Source organism: Cyrtonyx montezumae, unplaced genomic scaffold, assembly GCF_038088225.1.
Source record: "Cyrtonyx montezumae isolate F1298 unplaced genomic scaffold, pur_monq_1.0 scaffold_32, whole genome shotgun sequence".
NCBI classification, from domain to species: domain Eukaryota; kingdom Metazoa; phylum Chordata; class Aves; order Galliformes; family Odontophoridae; genus Cyrtonyx; species Cyrtonyx montezumae.
In genome coordinates, this window is record NW_027072037.1 from 381762 (window position 1) to 398956 (window position 17195).

At 46.0% G+C, this 17195-nt stretch overlaps 1 protein-coding gene across 2 annotated transcripts in view; it reads left to right on the top strand.

The window, feature by feature from the left end:
- SMARCC1 (SWI/SNF related, matrix associated, actin dependent regulator of chromatin subfamily c member 1) overlaps window positions 1-17195 on the top strand; it is a 62865-nt gene that overhangs the window by 11724 nt on the left and 33946 nt on the right. For both annotated transcript variants that reach the window (XM_065744869.1, XM_065744870.1), the window contains exons 4-14: window positions 59-140; window positions 1051-1143; window positions 3445-3514; window positions 6247-6316; window positions 7553-7628; window positions 10526-10651; window positions 11294-11412; window positions 12700-12824; window positions 13376-13435; window positions 14059-14096; window positions 16074-16195. In XM_065744869.1, the coding sequence (XP_065600941.1) occupies window positions 59-140; window positions 1051-1143; window positions 3445-3514; window positions 6247-6316; window positions 7553-7628; window positions 10526-10651; window positions 11294-11412; window positions 12700-12824; window positions 13376-13435; window positions 14059-14096; window positions 16074-16195 (981 nt within the window). The remainder of the gene's footprint in view (window positions 1-58; window positions 141-1050; window positions 1144-3444; window positions 3515-6246; window positions 6317-7552; window positions 7629-10525; window positions 10652-11293; window positions 11413-12699; window positions 12825-13375; window positions 13436-14058; window positions 14097-16073; window positions 16196-17195) is intronic.

Below are 17195 nucleotides of genomic sequence, written 5' to 3' on the forward strand. Positions count from 1 at the left end.
CTTCTGAGCAGAGGGAAGTTGAATCCTTTCATACTTTCTGAATCCTTTCCCTCAACAGGCGGAGGTTTGACCTGCAGAACCCGTCCCGGATGGATCGCAACGTGGAGATGTTCATGAACATTGAGAAAACACTAGTGCAGGCAAGAGGCTCAGATAAGAGCACAGAGATCTCTGCACGTTCACTGCTCGGGTGAAACAGCTCAGTGCTGTGTGCACCTACAGCTGCCTCTGTAACTTCTCTATGAGTATTAGATGCTTTTCTCCCTCTCCCTCCCCATCTTAGCCACGTTTGCTTTACCACTTGAAAGCTTCAGAGTGTTCACACTGATATTTGGTGGATACGCACAGAGTGAGGAAGAAGATGCCCATAAGGTTGGGCAGTGCATCCCCAATGCCTCCATTGTTCAGGTCCCACCTTCAGGGCCAAGGGACCCCTTCTCTGCAGTGCACTCTTTCCTCCTTGAGGTGTTCAGCTTTGTAGGGAGATGGACTCTCCTCAGGGCCAGACTGCATTTTGACCCTCCCCGTCTTTTGACAGGAGGAGAGACAGCACTTCATGTTTAAAAAAGTATTAAAATCATGTAACTGTTCTAATGCATAGTAATGTGTGTGTTAAATCCCAACTGAATGGGAAGCATTCCTGTCAGGTTGTGGGAATGCAGAGCCACGTGGCAGTGCAATGGGACAGATTCAGGCTGGACCTTGACACACAGGGCACTTCCATTCCCTTTAATGAAGGTCCTGTCACAGTGCTTTGAAATCCAAGATGTGGCTTTCATTAAGGATGTTTTGTGAAAGCAGGAGCATAAGAATTGTGTTCCTGGTCCCTCTGATGTGGCAAAGAGCACATCTGCAGAAAGAAGCACAGCATGAGGCTCCAGCAAGGAGTGGGCATGGGAATGTCATCCCGAGGGGTTCTGGGGCTGGAATTAGTGCATCTCATCTGTCTGATGCATCTGGTTCCCTTTGAGCTTTTAGAAGCATTGGTGATAGGAGCTGTTTGGTTTCTGTCACAGGTGGTTTGCTGATTTCTTGTTTTGTCTCCTCCAGAACAACTGTCTGAGCAGACCAACCATCTACCTCATTCCAGACATAGAACTGAAGCTGGCTAATAAACTGAAGGACATTGTCAAACGTCACCAGGTAACTTGTACACAGCATTTCTCGAAACAGCTTTTGTCCTTACTTAGGACGCTGTATTTGCACATCTGCTACGTTCTGGTTATGTTTGGGCTGTGTCTGAGAGCACAAGGCAGCAGCAAGAAGTCCTTTCAGACCTGAAGTCACTGTATGTAAAGTACCATTGGTGGTTCTTGTCACGTGGACGCCGAATCATTACTATGCTCTGAATGAGCTTTGGAGGCTTAAAGCACCAAGTGGTTTGAGATCTGCTTTCTCAGTTAGGCCCAAGCTGATTTAATGTTGAATTCTGCTTATGTAAAGCAGAAGCTCACACTTTATCCAAGCCCGAGCCCAAAAAAGGTAGTGCATAGCATAACTATTCCAGACGTGTGGGAGCAAGCATAAAGAAGTCTGATTTTTCAGAACGTTGCCTTTTTAGGTCTTCTTTTACTCTCTTTTCTTATTTATGTTGAGAAGAGCACAGGCAATGTCAGGTTCTTGTTAGTACATTTCCACAAGGGTCAACATCTTTGTAATGTAGCCATTGATGGCTTGAACAAGCTTAATGACTTCATCTTTTAGAAACAAATGTGCTTTTCACTCTTGAGGGGAATACTCTGTGAACTCTTTGGGCAGATAGGACCGAGCAGAGTGCTGCTCCGGGAGAGCTGTGAAGGAACGTGGTCTGCAGCCCTTTGTGTCTCACTGCTGTCTGCCAAACAGGAATGCTTTCCTTTCCAGGTTAAATGTATTTGCTGTGTTGTGGTTATGAATCATCTTCTCAGCTTTAACTGCATAGTTTTTCTCGAGTTACTCGTAGCCCTTCAGCTGAATCTGGATGCTTGCTGTTGCTGCAGTAATGCTGTCTGCAGTCTGATGGTGAAGTCATTACTGTTTCTTATAGTGATTTTCTTCATGAGTGTTGGGTTCTGTATAAGAAGCAGCAGAATGATAGTTTGGGACCTGAAAGGAGGCAGTGAGTGAGGTTAGCATTTGTATCTGCTGCCTCCAGCTCCTACCCCTGGTTATGCTTCCAGTCACATTCAGTTTGGCAGAGGCAGTAAGCCTTACATTTCACTTCTATCCTTCAGAAAGCTGCTTCAAAGTCCCCTATCCCTCTCTTTGCAGTCAAGGCAGAGCCTAGGAAGACCTCCTGTTTTTCTGGTGTCTGTGTATTGTTTTCTTGAAGCTTTGCAGGAAATAGATGAAGCATGCTGGTGTGATTCAGGTTAGGTACCTGGAGAGGCCTCTGCAGCTCCTGACCGATGAAGGGAGAGTTCCCATTATTGTTCCTTGAGCACTTTGCAGGTCCATCAGAGGCACCTGGGCACGTCTCTTCTCTCCTGAAGGATTCCAAATTCTATTCACCACTTCCTTTTTTTTGCTGCTGTTCAAAGAGCCCTTCCTCTCCTCCTTCCCAGCTCTGTGTTCTCGATCGAAGCAGTCACATTTCAGCCCCTGATATCAGAGCAGTTTCCCAGTGTTCCTACCATCATGTAATGCATCTTCACGCTTTGCAGTGTTTTTCTCTTGATGGCTGCTGGCAGCCTTGCAAGTCAGTTGTTCACATACTGTTTGCTGTACACTGTTCCATCTGTTCTTAAGTACTTTAAATAAATCTGTCCATGAGTTATGGAATGTAAATTCTGAATAAGTCTCACACGAACTATACCAAAACATAATTCCTCCTCTGCAAAAGAACCTGAGCTCTGTGAAGTTCTGCTCTCTGTGGAGATGTCTGTTCATCTTCAGAGAGTGCCTACAGCTCATGGAAGAGTGCAGATGTCTAACAGACCCCCAACTATCTAGCAGAGTTTCCATCCATGATCTTGTAGGTCCCCTGGGACTGTAACTGTGGCGTCTTTGTGAGCATGAGAAATTCACCTCCTGTTGCTCCTTATATGTGAACTGTTGTAAACCTTCAAGAAGAGAAAGAACACTCATGTTTGAGTGTCTATCACAAAACTGTGCAACATTATGGTTGTTGTTTCCAATGTGTTCCCTTTGTTTTATTGCGTGAGAGTGTTAAAAAGACCAGAAGTTTTTGTCTTTTCATGTACAGACTTGATTACTAAGGATTTCCTATTAGTGGCAGCCATACGTTCTCAAGTTCCTGTTTGTGCTTAAATTGTAGTCTTCAGAAATTATCTTTAAAATAATTGCTTTTTTCTAGCACTTTAATTAGAGGTTTTGTTCTTTGTAGTTGTGGTGAGCCTTCAGTGTTTGTAGGTTGCATGGGATGTGGGTAAAGAGAACCAACTGGTATTTGGGGGAATGCAATGGTTGCTCACCTAGTGTCTTTTCCTCCCACCTTTCCCACAGGGTACAGTTACCGAAGAGAAATCCAAGGCCACCCACCATGTGTATCCAAGTCCTACCTCAATGGATGATGGTAAAGATGCTTTCCAGTTTTAAAGTGGAAATAATCTTGTAACAGAATTCTTTTAACGCTTATAGGAGATTTCACACAGGCACAGAATGTTCTTAACCTGCTCTGGAGAGCTCCTATCAAGTATTTTTGGGATTAACAACTCCAGATAAAATCATGTTGCCCTGCTTTTAACCATTGGGTTTGACACGTTTGGTTGTGTGACGCAGCTCTTCAGCACTTGGGTTAGGTGGGATTAGTTAGTTAGTGTTAATTGCTGAGTGCAGCTTTCAGTGCTGAGGAAAGCACATTGTGTTTGTCCCCGAAACTTTCAGGTTGAAGTGGACCAAAGCCTGAGGGGCTGGAAGAACTGAAGACCAAATCAACCTAGATTAAAATGAAATAATGAAAAGGAAGGATAATGGAAGTAGGGAAATTAAAGCTGAAGTTTCCATTACTGTTTTTCTTTTTTGGTGTGCTCCATTGTGTATTAAATGGCCGAGATGGTGAGTGGAACAGCATTAGAGAGCAGCAGGATGTGTGAAAGGTAGCACAGATGCCAAAGTAAAAGAGAATAAAAAGCTTGCTGCCATGTTCTCCTCTTCATGGGTTATAGCTGGGGAATGTTGGTGTGTTCTCATTGCATGTGGTTTGGCAAGATGGACATGGTAACAAACAGCCTCGATAAATGGAGGCTGTTGGCTTTGTTGTTCTCTGTTCTGCCTGCAGTAAAGTTACAGAATCACACTATTACTCAGATTGGAAAAGATCTCAAAGATCATTGAGTCCAACCGTGACCCAACCATACTGCCCTCACTGTAACAGCCCTCTGCTAAATCACGGCCCTGAGCACCACATCCAAATGGATTTAAACACATCCAGGGATGGTGACTGCACCACGTCCCTGTGGAGCCCATCCCAGTGCTTAACTCTGTCTGTACAGAAGTGTTTCCTGATATCCAACCTTAAATTTACCCTGGTGCAACTTAAGGCCATTTCCCCTTGTCCTGTCACTGTCACCAGTGAGCAGAGCCCGGCCCCACTGTGAGCACCTTTCAGATACTGGCAGAGAGCAGTGAGGTCTCCCCTCACCTCCTCTTCCCCACGCCAGACAGCCCCAGCTCCTTCAGTCTCCCCTCGTAGGGCACACTCTCCAAGCCCTTCTCAGCCTCACTGCCCTTCCTTGGAGCTGCTCCAGCACCTCCATGTCCTTTCTGCACTGAGTTGCCCCAAACTGAAGGCAGCACTCGAGGTGAGGCCTCACCAGTGCCGAGTACAGGGGCAGGATGACTTCCCAGTGCTGCTCACCACCCCATTCCTGATCCAGGCCAGGATGCCATTGGCCTTCTCGGTCCTCAGAAGTGGTTTAACAGCTTCAGAAAGGAGCTCTGATGTATTTTTGTCTGAAGTAGCAGGTCCTTGGTGAGTGTGAGCTGTGCTGCCATGGCTGGCTGTTCCTGGTACGTCCTGGCATCCCAGCTCCACTAGATGGAAGTATTCACTTCCACATGGGAAAGATCGAGGACTGTTTGTCCATTGGTGCTTGTCTGTGTGTTCCTTGCTTCTGGGAATATCTGGCTACAGGTTTGCATTGCATTTACCACCACTTCAGCTTCTTGACAAGGGTTGGATGTGGTGGTTCTGCAGACAGTGAGCGCGCAGCTGTGCTAGACAGAGCAGCTTCAGACCTGGGTGGCAGTGAGGTTGGAGGAGAGCTGTGAATTCAAACAGTGGCATTCCACACATGCAGCTCTTCAGAGTCTTTCTCTGGGCCACGTTCATAATGGTTGGGTAGCAGGAAGTAGTTACTGCAGACAGATGTGCAGTTCACAGCAAGATAACAGCATTTGGACTGAGCACATACTGTACTACCACAAGAGCAGCAAAGCTGCTCAGTACCTCTGTATGGACTTGCAGACTCTGCTAACACTGCAATGAATGGAGGAAGTTGAGGGCCACGTCCCACTGAGCTGCTGGAAGTTTTGTCTGAGCTGGTTTTACTGCCTGCCACTAAATCCTGCCCTCACCAGTTTGCTCCATCGGAACTGCTCTGGTTTTCTTCTCCAGAGTGTGTGCTGGGGAGAGGGTCTTGTGGAACAAGTGTGAATTGATAGGAGATAACGAGGGGGCTCTTAAGTCTAAGAAGGCTTTAATAAATACATATAGATATATATATATAATTTACTGGTTGACAAGAAAACATTCTGGGAGAGGTTCGGTCGTTCCAGTTGCACAATGATGGGAAAATTGTGACAGTATTCCTCACCATGTTGTTCCTGTTGGCTTTGCTGGATGTCACTGTGAAGGATTTGCTCCCAGCTGTCCCGGCCAGACAGAGCTGCTGGGAGATGGGACAGGCCCAGGGAGCTGGCAGTGCTGCTCCCCCCACCAGCAGCTCCTCCTGCTGTTGGGAAGCAAATAATTGTTTCAGGCTCCAATGGGCCTTAGTCATGAGTGCATTAGGGTATCGATATGTACGGCCAAGGAAGGAAATGCAATAATTGTTTATATTAAAATGATTTTCCTAATGTAGCATCTGTGATTTATACAAGCTGAGCACATTAACGTTTATCCATGGCAAAGTTAATGCAGGCAATGGTATTATTGTTACGGGTCAGGACACTGTAATTTCACTGCAGTATACTTAATCAGAGATGATTACATTAACTTTTCTCTGCTTGACTATGGGAAAGCAAAATTGCATGGTGTGTGCTTTGCAGAGTGAGTCTGATAAGAAATCTCTTTCCCCTTTGCAGATGAATGGTTGAGACCTGTGATGAAAAAAGACAAGCAGGTGCTGGTACACTGGGGCTTCTTTCCAGACAGGTAAATAAAGGGGGGAGGAAAGCACACCTCAAGTCTTTATCAAGTTTCTTAAAGGCAAAGTATCATTCAGAACGTGCAGTTAGGCCAATCCATGTCCTCAGATAAGCTACTCCTTCAGTTTATTAAGTCTTGTCTTTCCTGATAGTGATGCTCTGCCCTCAGTGCTGTCAGTAAGGAACCTGCACAGAGAAGGTCTGAGCTGTGTGGCTGCACTCTCCTCTTGTTCTGCAGAGCAGTGGGCGCAGATGTCGTCTCTTGTGAAAATTTAACCTAAATATACAGTAGTGCATTCCTGTTGTTTTGATTCTGAATGATTGCACATCACATCTGTGTTACTTTCCTGTGCCTGAACAGAGTTCTCCAGTGCCCTCTGCACGTTTCAGCAGGAGAGAGGGAGCTGCCATCGTGTTTCAGCTTCTTTCTTCATGCTGATGAACTATTAAATGTTTTTCTGTTTGTATATCAGTAACCAAGGGTGTGTGCACTGTGTAGGTGTGTATGTAAAGGTATTTATAGATACCAGTATAAACATAAAAAGCTTGCATGTCTTTTCCAAAGCATACCTTCTTCCAGTTGCCCAGCACCTGTCTGGTTATGAGATGTTTGGTTCTTGCTGCTTTTGAGTGCAGTTTCTTAATAGTACTGAACAGACTTAAGAGGGGAATAATAGGTGGAGAAGTGACAGTAAATAATCACAGTCACAGAATTGAAGTGGCTGGAAAGGACCTCTGGAGATCACCTTGTCTAACCCCCTCCCAAAGCAAGCTCCCCAGACCAGGTAGCACAGGTCAGTAATGAATGGGTTCTGCAGCAGTAGGGATTGAAGAAGAGGATGCATTCGTTATTCTCCTGAGTGTGATGGCTCTTGCTTTAAATTCTTAAGAAACAATTAACTTAGTAACAGGGTTTGCATGAGTGACTCCACTTGCACTGTGTCTAGAGGCTAGATGTGCATTTCCAAGCAGGACATGATGTCACTGAGATGGGTTCTGAGTTCAGAAAGTGAAGGATGTGCCCTGGGTGCCTCGGACCCCTCCTCCTCAGTGTTCCCTATTCCCAGGGCAGGAACTGGTGATGGTTCCTTTGTTTGACTTTCATTGAGTGGAAAATAATTTGTTCCATCCCAGCAGTGTGATTTGCAGATGTCAGAATTGCTGAATAAATATTCCTGCTGGTGATCTCTCTGGATGAGCAGCCCAGGGGACCAATTTTGTTTTCTCTGCCATTTCTCATTAGCTACGACACTTGGGTTCATGCCAACGAAATAGATGCTGAAATTGAGGATCCTCCAATTCCTGAAAAGCCTTGGAAGGTGAGTCTGCCTTAAAGAGCTTCCCAAAGTTATTGTATTGGTGTAACTCAGCTGTGAGTGCCACTGGGTAGATGCTTTAATGTGCTGCTGAGTATCAGTGACTCTATTTCCATATATATGGAAAAAAGAGAGTGGTATTTCTGGAGCTGTCATGAAAACACCCAACGTGTTTCTTTGGTCTGGAGTGGGACACTGTGGGAAAATACTTCTTGTGGGCGAAGAGGGCAGATGAGCACATCCCTCATAATGCCAGTGTTGATTCTGGTCTGACTTGGGGTGTTCTGTGTTAAAGGTAATTCCTTCACTGCTGCAGAGGTGGAGCTGTCTCTGGGTCGAGCCCTGACTGCCTGTTACCAGGGCATAATTGGTTAAGGAGTGGAGATGGGTTAATACCAAATCTTTGTGACGTCCTTCTGAAGGACGTTGTGATAGACAAGAACTGTCCAGTTAGAAGCCCAAGGTTACTTTGCACGTATTACAGGATTTAAAGCATTTTTTTTTTTGCATGCAGAAAGTTCATATATGGAAACGGGCAGAGATAACAGGAGCTAAGTTATATGGAAATGAGCTCCTTTAGGGCTCTGTGAATGACCATTGCTGTCGTGGCAGTTTCAGGTACTGACAGCAAAGCAGAGCTCGATGGGGTTGGTGTTTTGTGTATGGTCGTGGGCTCCCCGTGCCCTCGTCCCACCGTGCTGGTTTCCTTTGGCTCAGCACTGAAGATACTGCCTCTTTCTCCCATTGGTTCTTGATGTGACTGAGTTTACCACGAGCCCTGGCACTGCTGCAGGGAGTACAGCTGTCCCTGGAGTGAGAGCCAACATGAGAACCTCTGAGCAAACAGCAGCTGCTCTGGGAGCCCCGAGGGCTGCAGCTCGCACTGCTCTGTGGCACTGCTTGCTTAATGGGGAGCTCTGCTCGTAGCTGACGTCACGGGGATGAAAGAAGTCTTTCTGATTTAGTCCACTGCAAGAGGATACTGCAAAGCAGTCACAGTCAGACAGCAGTAAATACTACTTTACGTCCTGTTCTTGCACTTATTCTTCTATGTGTAGCATGCAATGTTGTTCTGTATCTGTGCTGTTGATCTGAATAGCACAGTTAGGAGAGAGCAGCTCAGGTCAGAAAATAACTCACTGTGATGTCTGTTCAAACCCTGTTCCGAACTGTAATAAATGGGACTTCAGCTTTTTGTACATAAATCACACTAAAGCTCAAAAATGTCACTGCTGAGCTATGTAAACTTGAAGGTGGCTATTTTAGATCAGTCAGTCTTCACAAGATATGGCCACTCTTCCTACTTCTTCATCTCCTTTGCTGCATGCTCTGTCTTTTAAGGTGATCTGTGTCATACCTGGAGGATTCTGAGAGGAATTTTTGGCATCTGAAGTATGCTTTTAATACAGAGCCATTGCCCCAACTGTGAGAGCTGACCTCACACTTGAGATGACTTAAAGTGACAGAGGAACAGACGTGTTCAGCAGGCTTACAGCATGGCCAGCCTTTATAGCATTGCCTCATGGAACTGTCACTTCACGTGTGCAAAATTCATGTGAGATCTGTAACTTCAGACCCTAGTAACAGGGCTGGAAGTGTTTCTTCATCCCATTAGGTCCATTCTGAAGTGTTTACTTGCAAAAAGCACCACGTCAGTGTTTTCATGGAATCATGAACTGCCTTGGGTTGGAAGATACCTCAAGGGTCATCAAGTTCCTGCTCCCCTGCTGCAGGCAGGGCTGCCAACACTTGATCAAGTACTAGGTCAGGTGCCCAGGGCCCCATCCATCCTCATCCTGAATACCTCCAGGGTTGGGGCACCCACAGCCTGTGGGCAGTCTGTGCCAGCACCTCACCATCCTCTCAGTGAAAAACTTCCCCCTCATGTCTAATCTAAGTCTTCTCTCCTTTAATTTAAAACTATTCTCCTTGTCCTATCGCTATCAACCCACGTAAAAAGCTGATTTCCCTCCTGCTTATGATCTCCCTTTAAATACTGGAAGGCTGCAATGAGTTCTTCCCCAGGCTGCACAAGCCCAGCTCCCTCAGCCTGTCTTCATAGGAGATGTGTTCCAGCCCTCTGAGCTTCTTCATGGCCTCCTCTGGACCCTCTCCAACAGCTCCACATCTTTCCTGTATTGGAGGCCCCAGACGTGGATGCAGTGCTTCAGATGGGGCTTTAAGAGGGCAGAATAGAGGGGGACAATCCCCTTCCTGACCCACTACCACTCCTCATCTGTTGGAGCCCAGGGTACCGTTGGCCTTCTGGGCTGCAAGCACACATTGCTGGCTCAATTCATCCTGGTGGATGAAAAACTTCTCCAGGTGCTTCTCCACAGGGCTGCTCTCAAGGAGCTATTTCTCCCAGTCTGTGTGTATATATATGTCTGGGATTACCCTGACCTAAGTGCAGCATCTTGCACTTTGCTGTGTTGAACCTCAGGTTCACCTGGGCCCACCTTTTGAGTTTACCAATGTCCCTGTGGATGGCATCCTTTCCTTCTGCTGTAACTGTACCACTCAGCTTGGAATCATTGGCACAACTGCTGAGGGTGCACTCAGTCCTGTTATTTACATCATTGACGAGGATGTTAATGAGTTCTGGTCCCATAACAGACCCCTGGGGGACATTGCTCATCACCAGCTGCCACCTGGGCGTAGAGCCATTGGCTGCGACCTTCAACCAATTCCTTATCCACCTTTCATATCTCTCCAGTTCAGTGGAAGGGTTGTGGTGGGGGACAGTGGGCTTGCACAAGTCCAGGTAGGTGACATCTGTCACCTTCCCTTTGCCCATCAGTGCTGTCAGTCTGTGGGTCAGGCCCGACCTCCCCTTGGTGAGGCTGTGCTGTCTCAGACCACCTGCTCGTCCCTCACGTGCTTCATGTTCTGTTCTTTAGGTTCATGCCAAGTGGATTTTGGACACGGATATATTCAATGAATGGATGAATGAAGAGGATTATGAGGTGGATGAGAACAGGAAATCAGTGAGTTTTCGGCAGAGAATCTCCATGAAGAATGAAGAGGTGGGTGGCTCTCCACATGGCCTGGTGGTACATTAACTTTGCTTCTCTCTGCAAAAGTGACCAAAATTCAATCAAGTCAAACACGTCTGGGTACCTATGGTAGTACAGCTTAGTTGGAATTCCTTCTGATGTGTCACTTATCCAGAAGCAGTGTTTCCTTTTAATATTTCTATATTCTATGCCCCCTCCCAAGGATGGCAAAAGATGAGATTTACTTTGTACTTTCTTTTAAATGAAACCAGGGGTGTGTTGGATAGCATCATTTGATTTCTGGATTCCCTAATTTTGTATCCTTCCTGATGCAGAAAGTCTGGTGGGAGTCTTGAGGCCAGGCTGCTTGCTGGGAAATCCTTCCTGATGGGTAGAGTACATTGATTGCATTGTAAGTTAGCTGCTGAATCTTGCTCGAAGAGCACAGTTACGTAGGTAGCTCCTGCAGTATCCAGGGAAGGGCTATAAAAAACTTAATGTTATTTCACCTTGACAAATGTGTATTTGGGAAGTGTTCTGGAGCTGAGCCTGGCGTGTGCTGCACTGCTGCTTTTAGCTCCTTTGTTGTAAGATGTAATAAGGAAGACTAGCCTCCAGCATTCCAATAACTGTAGTACTAGGGCTGAGCTAACACCTTCATTTCTCTTACAGCCTGTGCGTAGTCCAGAGAGGAGAGACAGGAAAGCAGCAGCGAGTACACGGAAGAGAAAGCATTCTCCTTCTCCTCCCCCAACTCCTGTGGAGTCAAGAAAAAAATCAGGGAAGAAAGGGTGAGTGTCTCATTCAAGGAAGCTGGGGCTGATGTTCCTGAAGGTGTGCTGACAGGCAGGCCTGTCTCATCTTGCTTTACCCAGCTTTAGATGAGGATAGAATCATCATTTCTACAGTAGGTTTGTGGGGTTTTAATAGTGCAGTATTTATAATTTATCCCTCTGTGTGAGTGTATTGCCTGCAGGTGGAGGAGAATCTGTGCAAGCGCTGATGTTATCTGCTCCTCAGCAGCAGGACATGGTGCTGCACTGACAGCACAACTTAAGGAAGAGTTGCTCAGCTGCATCTGAATTAGCTGCAGCTAGTTCAGGTAGTGTGAGCAGGGGTATATCAGAGCCACTGAAACGACTGCATTTAATTGGGGAATTGTTAACCTATGTAGCCACGTGTTTTGAAGTCAGCTTTGGAAATGTCGCTTCAGCAGGAGAGCGTTTGTTGGTGACAGTTTACCTGCAGATGGCTGCTCGTTGGCTTTTTCCTCTCTGCTCATTTGATCTTAAAAAGAAGAGGGCCACGGTTATAACCAAGCAGCAGCTTACCACTGGTGGGGTTTTGTGTGGTGTGGATAGGAGCACTTAAAAAGTGCTTCAAAATTCAGGGCTTCCTTGGCAGTGCTATGGGGCTCTTAAAGAAAGAAGCGACAAACAGAGCTGGAAGTGCATCATCTGAGATGAGAAAGTCAGATGTTGATGAACTAATCCTTACTTGACAAATGTGAAGTCTGAGTTAACTGCTATAAAGGAGGGTCCTGGGTTGTCCTGCCTTTGTTCTCAGGAGGGCTTTCTCTGGCCATAGAAGTGGCTATAAATGCCAGCTTTGTCCTTAAATGAGGCAGCAGGCCTTGACATGATCTGTCACCTCTTTTGGTCTGTGCAGCAGATGCCCTTATTGCAACTTGGAAAAGGAGGAGTGGAAGTGAAGCACTGCTGCCTTGAACCTCATGGGCACACAGGTGCTGCTGGCGAGCTGGGGTTCAGAATTCAGGCAGCAGTGTTCTGCACTCCTGAGTCAATGGCAAAAGGCCATTATTTATTTGAAACTGAGAGGCACTTTCTGAATGGTTAGGTGACAAAAATTACTCGCTAGTGCCCTTCTAAATTACTTTATTTTAATAACACATTGAGACTAGCTTTTGTTAACTCCACAAGCACTGCTTCCTACTGCACTGTTGTTCCAAAGGGATTTTAACCCAGTCCTTTAATCCTGTTGTCTGGTGAGGGATAACGTCAGGGTGAACGCGTCTGACAGTTGCAGCTGTCGGAGGGTTTGTGTGTGATCTCTTTTAGACAAGCAACCCTATATGGGAAAAGGAGAGGGCAGAAGGAAGAAGATGAGCAAGAAGATCTTACAAAGGACATGGAGGATCCCACGCCAGTACCTAACATAGAAGAAGTGGTACTTCCCAAAAATGGTAAAGCACATATAAACTAAATTATTTGAATGTTAAAGCAGTTGCTTAAACTGTGTAGAGAAGATATGCATGTGTTGTGAAATGTTTGGACTGCAGTGTCAGGTACCTGAGATATCCATACAGCATTGGTGGAAACTGCTGACACAGCCAGTGCAAGCAAAAGTGTCCCTTTATGCAGTAGGTGTTAAGTAAAGATGGGTCAGAAATAAGACCCAGCCTCAGTACCAAACCATTTTGGGTGTAGCATGGTTTGAGTTGATCGGGTCTGGATTGGCGTGGAGGAATTGCTCCGTGCAGTGCAGGTGGGAAGAGCGCAGCACTTGGAGCCCGTGGTGCCTGGATAGAGGCAGCATTGTGTTCTGATGTGAAATTAGACAGAAACCAAATTAATGGTCTTTTGTACTCAAACTGTCCCGACCAGATGAACTCTTCTGAACTGCAAAGAACCAACCAACAGAAGTGTATTGATAAGATAGCAAAAGCGTGCTAGACTTTGGTAATTGTATTTTGTCTGATGATTACTCATTAGAGCTGCAATCTTTGTTTTGCAGTGAACCCAAAGAAGGACAGTGAAAACACGCCTGTGAAAGGAGGAACAGTAGCAGACCTTGGTAAAGCATGCAGAGACACACACCCTTCTTACCATAAAGTCGTACTTGCAGGGCAACAGAAGAAATATTTCTAACTCTCAGTTTTGAAAGGAGTCTCAAGTTCTGCTCCTCACTGAATCAGTTCGGTTTTCATATGTATTCCAGTTGAAATGCACTCCTCCTGTTGGGTCTGTTCCCTCGTAGGTAGTGTTTGCTTTTTTGGAAGGTGATGTATGAACTCTTCTTTGGGAGATGTTTTTTCTTTCCTGGGACGTAAGGGTGAATTGCAGGTTCTCTCTCTGGTATGAGAGGTAGAAACTAGTGTCCCGTATCCTATTATACAAGGCTACATCTAGGGCACTGGGCCAGGCAGTAATTAATTATGGATTCCTAAGTGTGGAAAAGTTCTAATTATCCTTCCTCTTTCTCCCTGCTCTGATGTGCTCCTTTGTCTGGGACCATTGAGTGCCTGCATAAAGATGAGATTGCCTTAATGATGTGTGCTCTGCTTTGCTTTCCTCCTCGCTTCCCTCCCAAAACAAATGAAATAGTCTTTCCAATTAAGCAGTTGCACGGGTAGGAAGGATTATGTGAGTAGTCAGGTGCATTTTATTAGTTTAATTCCCAGTGCTTTTACCTTTCAGATGAACAGGATGAGGAGACGGTGGCGACTGGAGGAAAGGTAACTGCAGTGATTTCATGCTGAGCTTGGTGGAAACTGAAATCTTCATCTTCGCAGACTTAACCCCTGTAGTGTTTTTCAAGAGATATTTAAGATGAAATCAGTCCCTGGTGAGCAGGTGGTTTCACTGTTAAAAATACCATATGAACAGCATGAGCTTCTTTTGCATTTATAAATCCAGGGGTTTAGAAACGAGGAGGAGAAGGATGTCAGGTGTTTGCAGAGGAGCATCTTTTGGATGCAGATTTTTCAAAGCTTGTGGGTTTTTTTTTCTCTAGATTTCAGTGCTAAGTGTAGACCTTGGAGTGTTTCCTGGTCCATTCAGTGGGTTCAGTTTCTTTGCCTTGCATGCCACCAGTGCAGAGTGAGAGCTGATAGTTCGATGGCTGTCTGAGCAGGCAGGTCAGGAGAAGGTGGCATGTGTGTCACACTCACCCCTTGCTGGGCTGCAGGCCGGTGCTCGGCTGTGCCCCTGCTTGGCCACACAAACAGCACTGGACTTTCTCCCCATACCAGTGTATTTCTGGCTTTACTAAATTTCAGTTTCTGCATCCAATCTGTGTATGTTTTACAGATGCACCTCAAAACGCCTTTATCAGGTTTTAAAAAGGGCAAAAAGGACAACTCTGGATACATAACCTGCTGTTCAGCTAGGAAACAAGGTTTTAGGTTTCAGGCTGTTGGTTCACTCCAAGGTGTAAGCAGCTAGGTGCAGACACCTGGCCCAGTGACCAAAGTGCCACTCTTAGGTGAGCAGCAGCTCACAAAGAGTGACTGCAGGCTTCTCCAGTGTGGAAAATACTCCTTCATTAGGTGCAGTTTGTTAATGCCAGGTATAGAACAACCCAGAACTGGAGCTCGTGCAGGAAGTATTCATTCTGTGTTAGCTTGGGAGACATTGCTTTCATGTTCTCTCCTAAACGATTCTTGGTTTGGGGTTGGCTCTTCTTGGCCGTGGTCTGTTTTCTGTTTACTGAGCGTGCTTGCAGAGGAGGAGAGGGATGAAGGGATGAACAGAGGACAGACATATTTTCTGAACAGCTCTTGTGAGGTCACTAAATAGCCTTAGGGGAATACCTTGTTGTCTGTGGGAGAATTTAGTTGCCCCAGAAGATGCAACTGTGATACTCTTGAAATCTTGCTTCAGGAGCTGGGCTGTTCTGAACTGCCTTTTGTTTCTTTGAAATGTGGCTGGCTTAGCAATTCAGGCAAAGAAAATCATTAGAAGTTAAGTTGCCTGTGGCAAGGTAAGGAGATGGACTGTTGTGTTAGAGATACACAAGGAACGTGAGCCAGTGAAAGCTTGTAATATTGCCACTGGGCACTGTCCCCAAGAATCTGTGCTGATACAGTCTCAGCTTTCTGATGAGGGAGGAAGAGTCTCTTGAAGCAGGTAATCCACGTCACGTTTCGTGTCCCCTTGTTACAGCCTCTCCTATTGGCTTTGTTAGCAACAGTTTTCCAGAGAAACCTCTGTGTTGTAGCTCCTGGGATCTTTTAGTCCCATGTCTAGTATGAATGTTTATCCATCTTCTGTCTCTAACATGTCTGTACTCCATGCCTGGGTTTTCATGGCACAGTTGAAATTTGAGCTTTGTATCTCTTCGTGTGGGAGAATTATTGAAGATTGACCAGTGTGAGTTTGTCCGAGCAAAAACGTCAGTGGTAATTGGTGCCTGCAGAACTGTCTCTCTGCACCCTACCATTGTCAGTCACTCAGTAAAATGAGGAGAAGTAATGACTGATTTCCATTAGTACTCTTCTGAGGAGTGGCAAGAAATATATGTCATCTTAGCAAAGTATCTCAGTATGTTCTTGAGGTCTGAACGGTGGCTCTTAGCAGCTTTTCACTTCTTTGATTCTTGTATGGATGCAGATTATACTTTCCCTCGAGACTTTCCCCACTGAAAGCATTTGTCTGGGGGTGGCAGATGTCTTGCTGCCTCCTCACCATTGTGTTCCTTCCATGTCACACAGGAGGATGAAGATCCTAACAAAGGTGACCAGAGTCGATCCATCGATCCAGGTGAAGATAACGTCACGGAACAAACCAACCACATCATCATTCCCAGCTATGCATCTTGGTTTGACTACAACTGGTAAGAAAGTGATTGGGATCTGGGGATTTGGGGTTTTGGTGGTTGTTTTTTGTATGTCGTGCTAAGAGCTGAAAGATACTGCTTCTTTCTGGGTCTCATTCACACGTGTGGGCTCATCTTTTCCACATGCAAATCCTCCTGAGCTGACTTCTGGAAGTTCCCAGGGATTGATGGTGAGGAAGGGAATTCTGGACAGTGTGGATTTTCAGTCTTCACCTCAGCATTTTGTGTTATGCGTTGATGTTTCGCAGGAAAATATTCCCTTCCTTAGTACTGGCAAGATCTGTGTGTTGGTACCTACTTCTGAAAGCTGGTGGCTTTTTCTTCTGCTTCAGATCTTCACAGAATCACAGAGTTGCAGGGGTTGGAAGGGACCTCTAGAGATCATCAAGTCCAACCCCCTTGCCAAGGCAGGCTCCCTACACCAGGTTACACAGGGGGATTAGCCTTTGGTTGTGTGGGAGGACACTTGTTTCATGTTGGATCAGTTTTGGACCGATAGGCCTGTGGGATCTGATACAACTGTTCTTACAACCCAAAGGTGACACTTTTGGTGGCTAACTTACTGCAGCAGTGACTTGGGATGGGGTCAGTACTGTTAGCATGAAGATTGCCAGAGCTGGAAATTGAACCAAACTTTGTTGCCCTGGACCAGTTGCTTAGTCTGTGTGTGCACTCGTAGCTTGAGCTGACCTAAATCCTCACGAGTAGAGCCATCCCTTGCTCTCTCCCACTTGGAAGTGCTCCTGGCAGCATAAGAGCCAGGGAACACCCAGTGTGAACTTCCAGGTGCTCCAGTTGCTTTCTGAGCAGAAAAGCTTGAGGTGTAGCTCTGTTGCAGTGTGGAGTGAAAGGCCCCATTAACTCACTTTGTGGATGGATAGCTGCCTTTGTGAGTGTGGGTCCTGCTGTAGGTCAGGAGGGCAGCTGTGCAGATTGTGCTCGTGAAGCACAGCTACAAGACTGACACAGAGGGTCCAAAGAACCAGAATGGACTTCT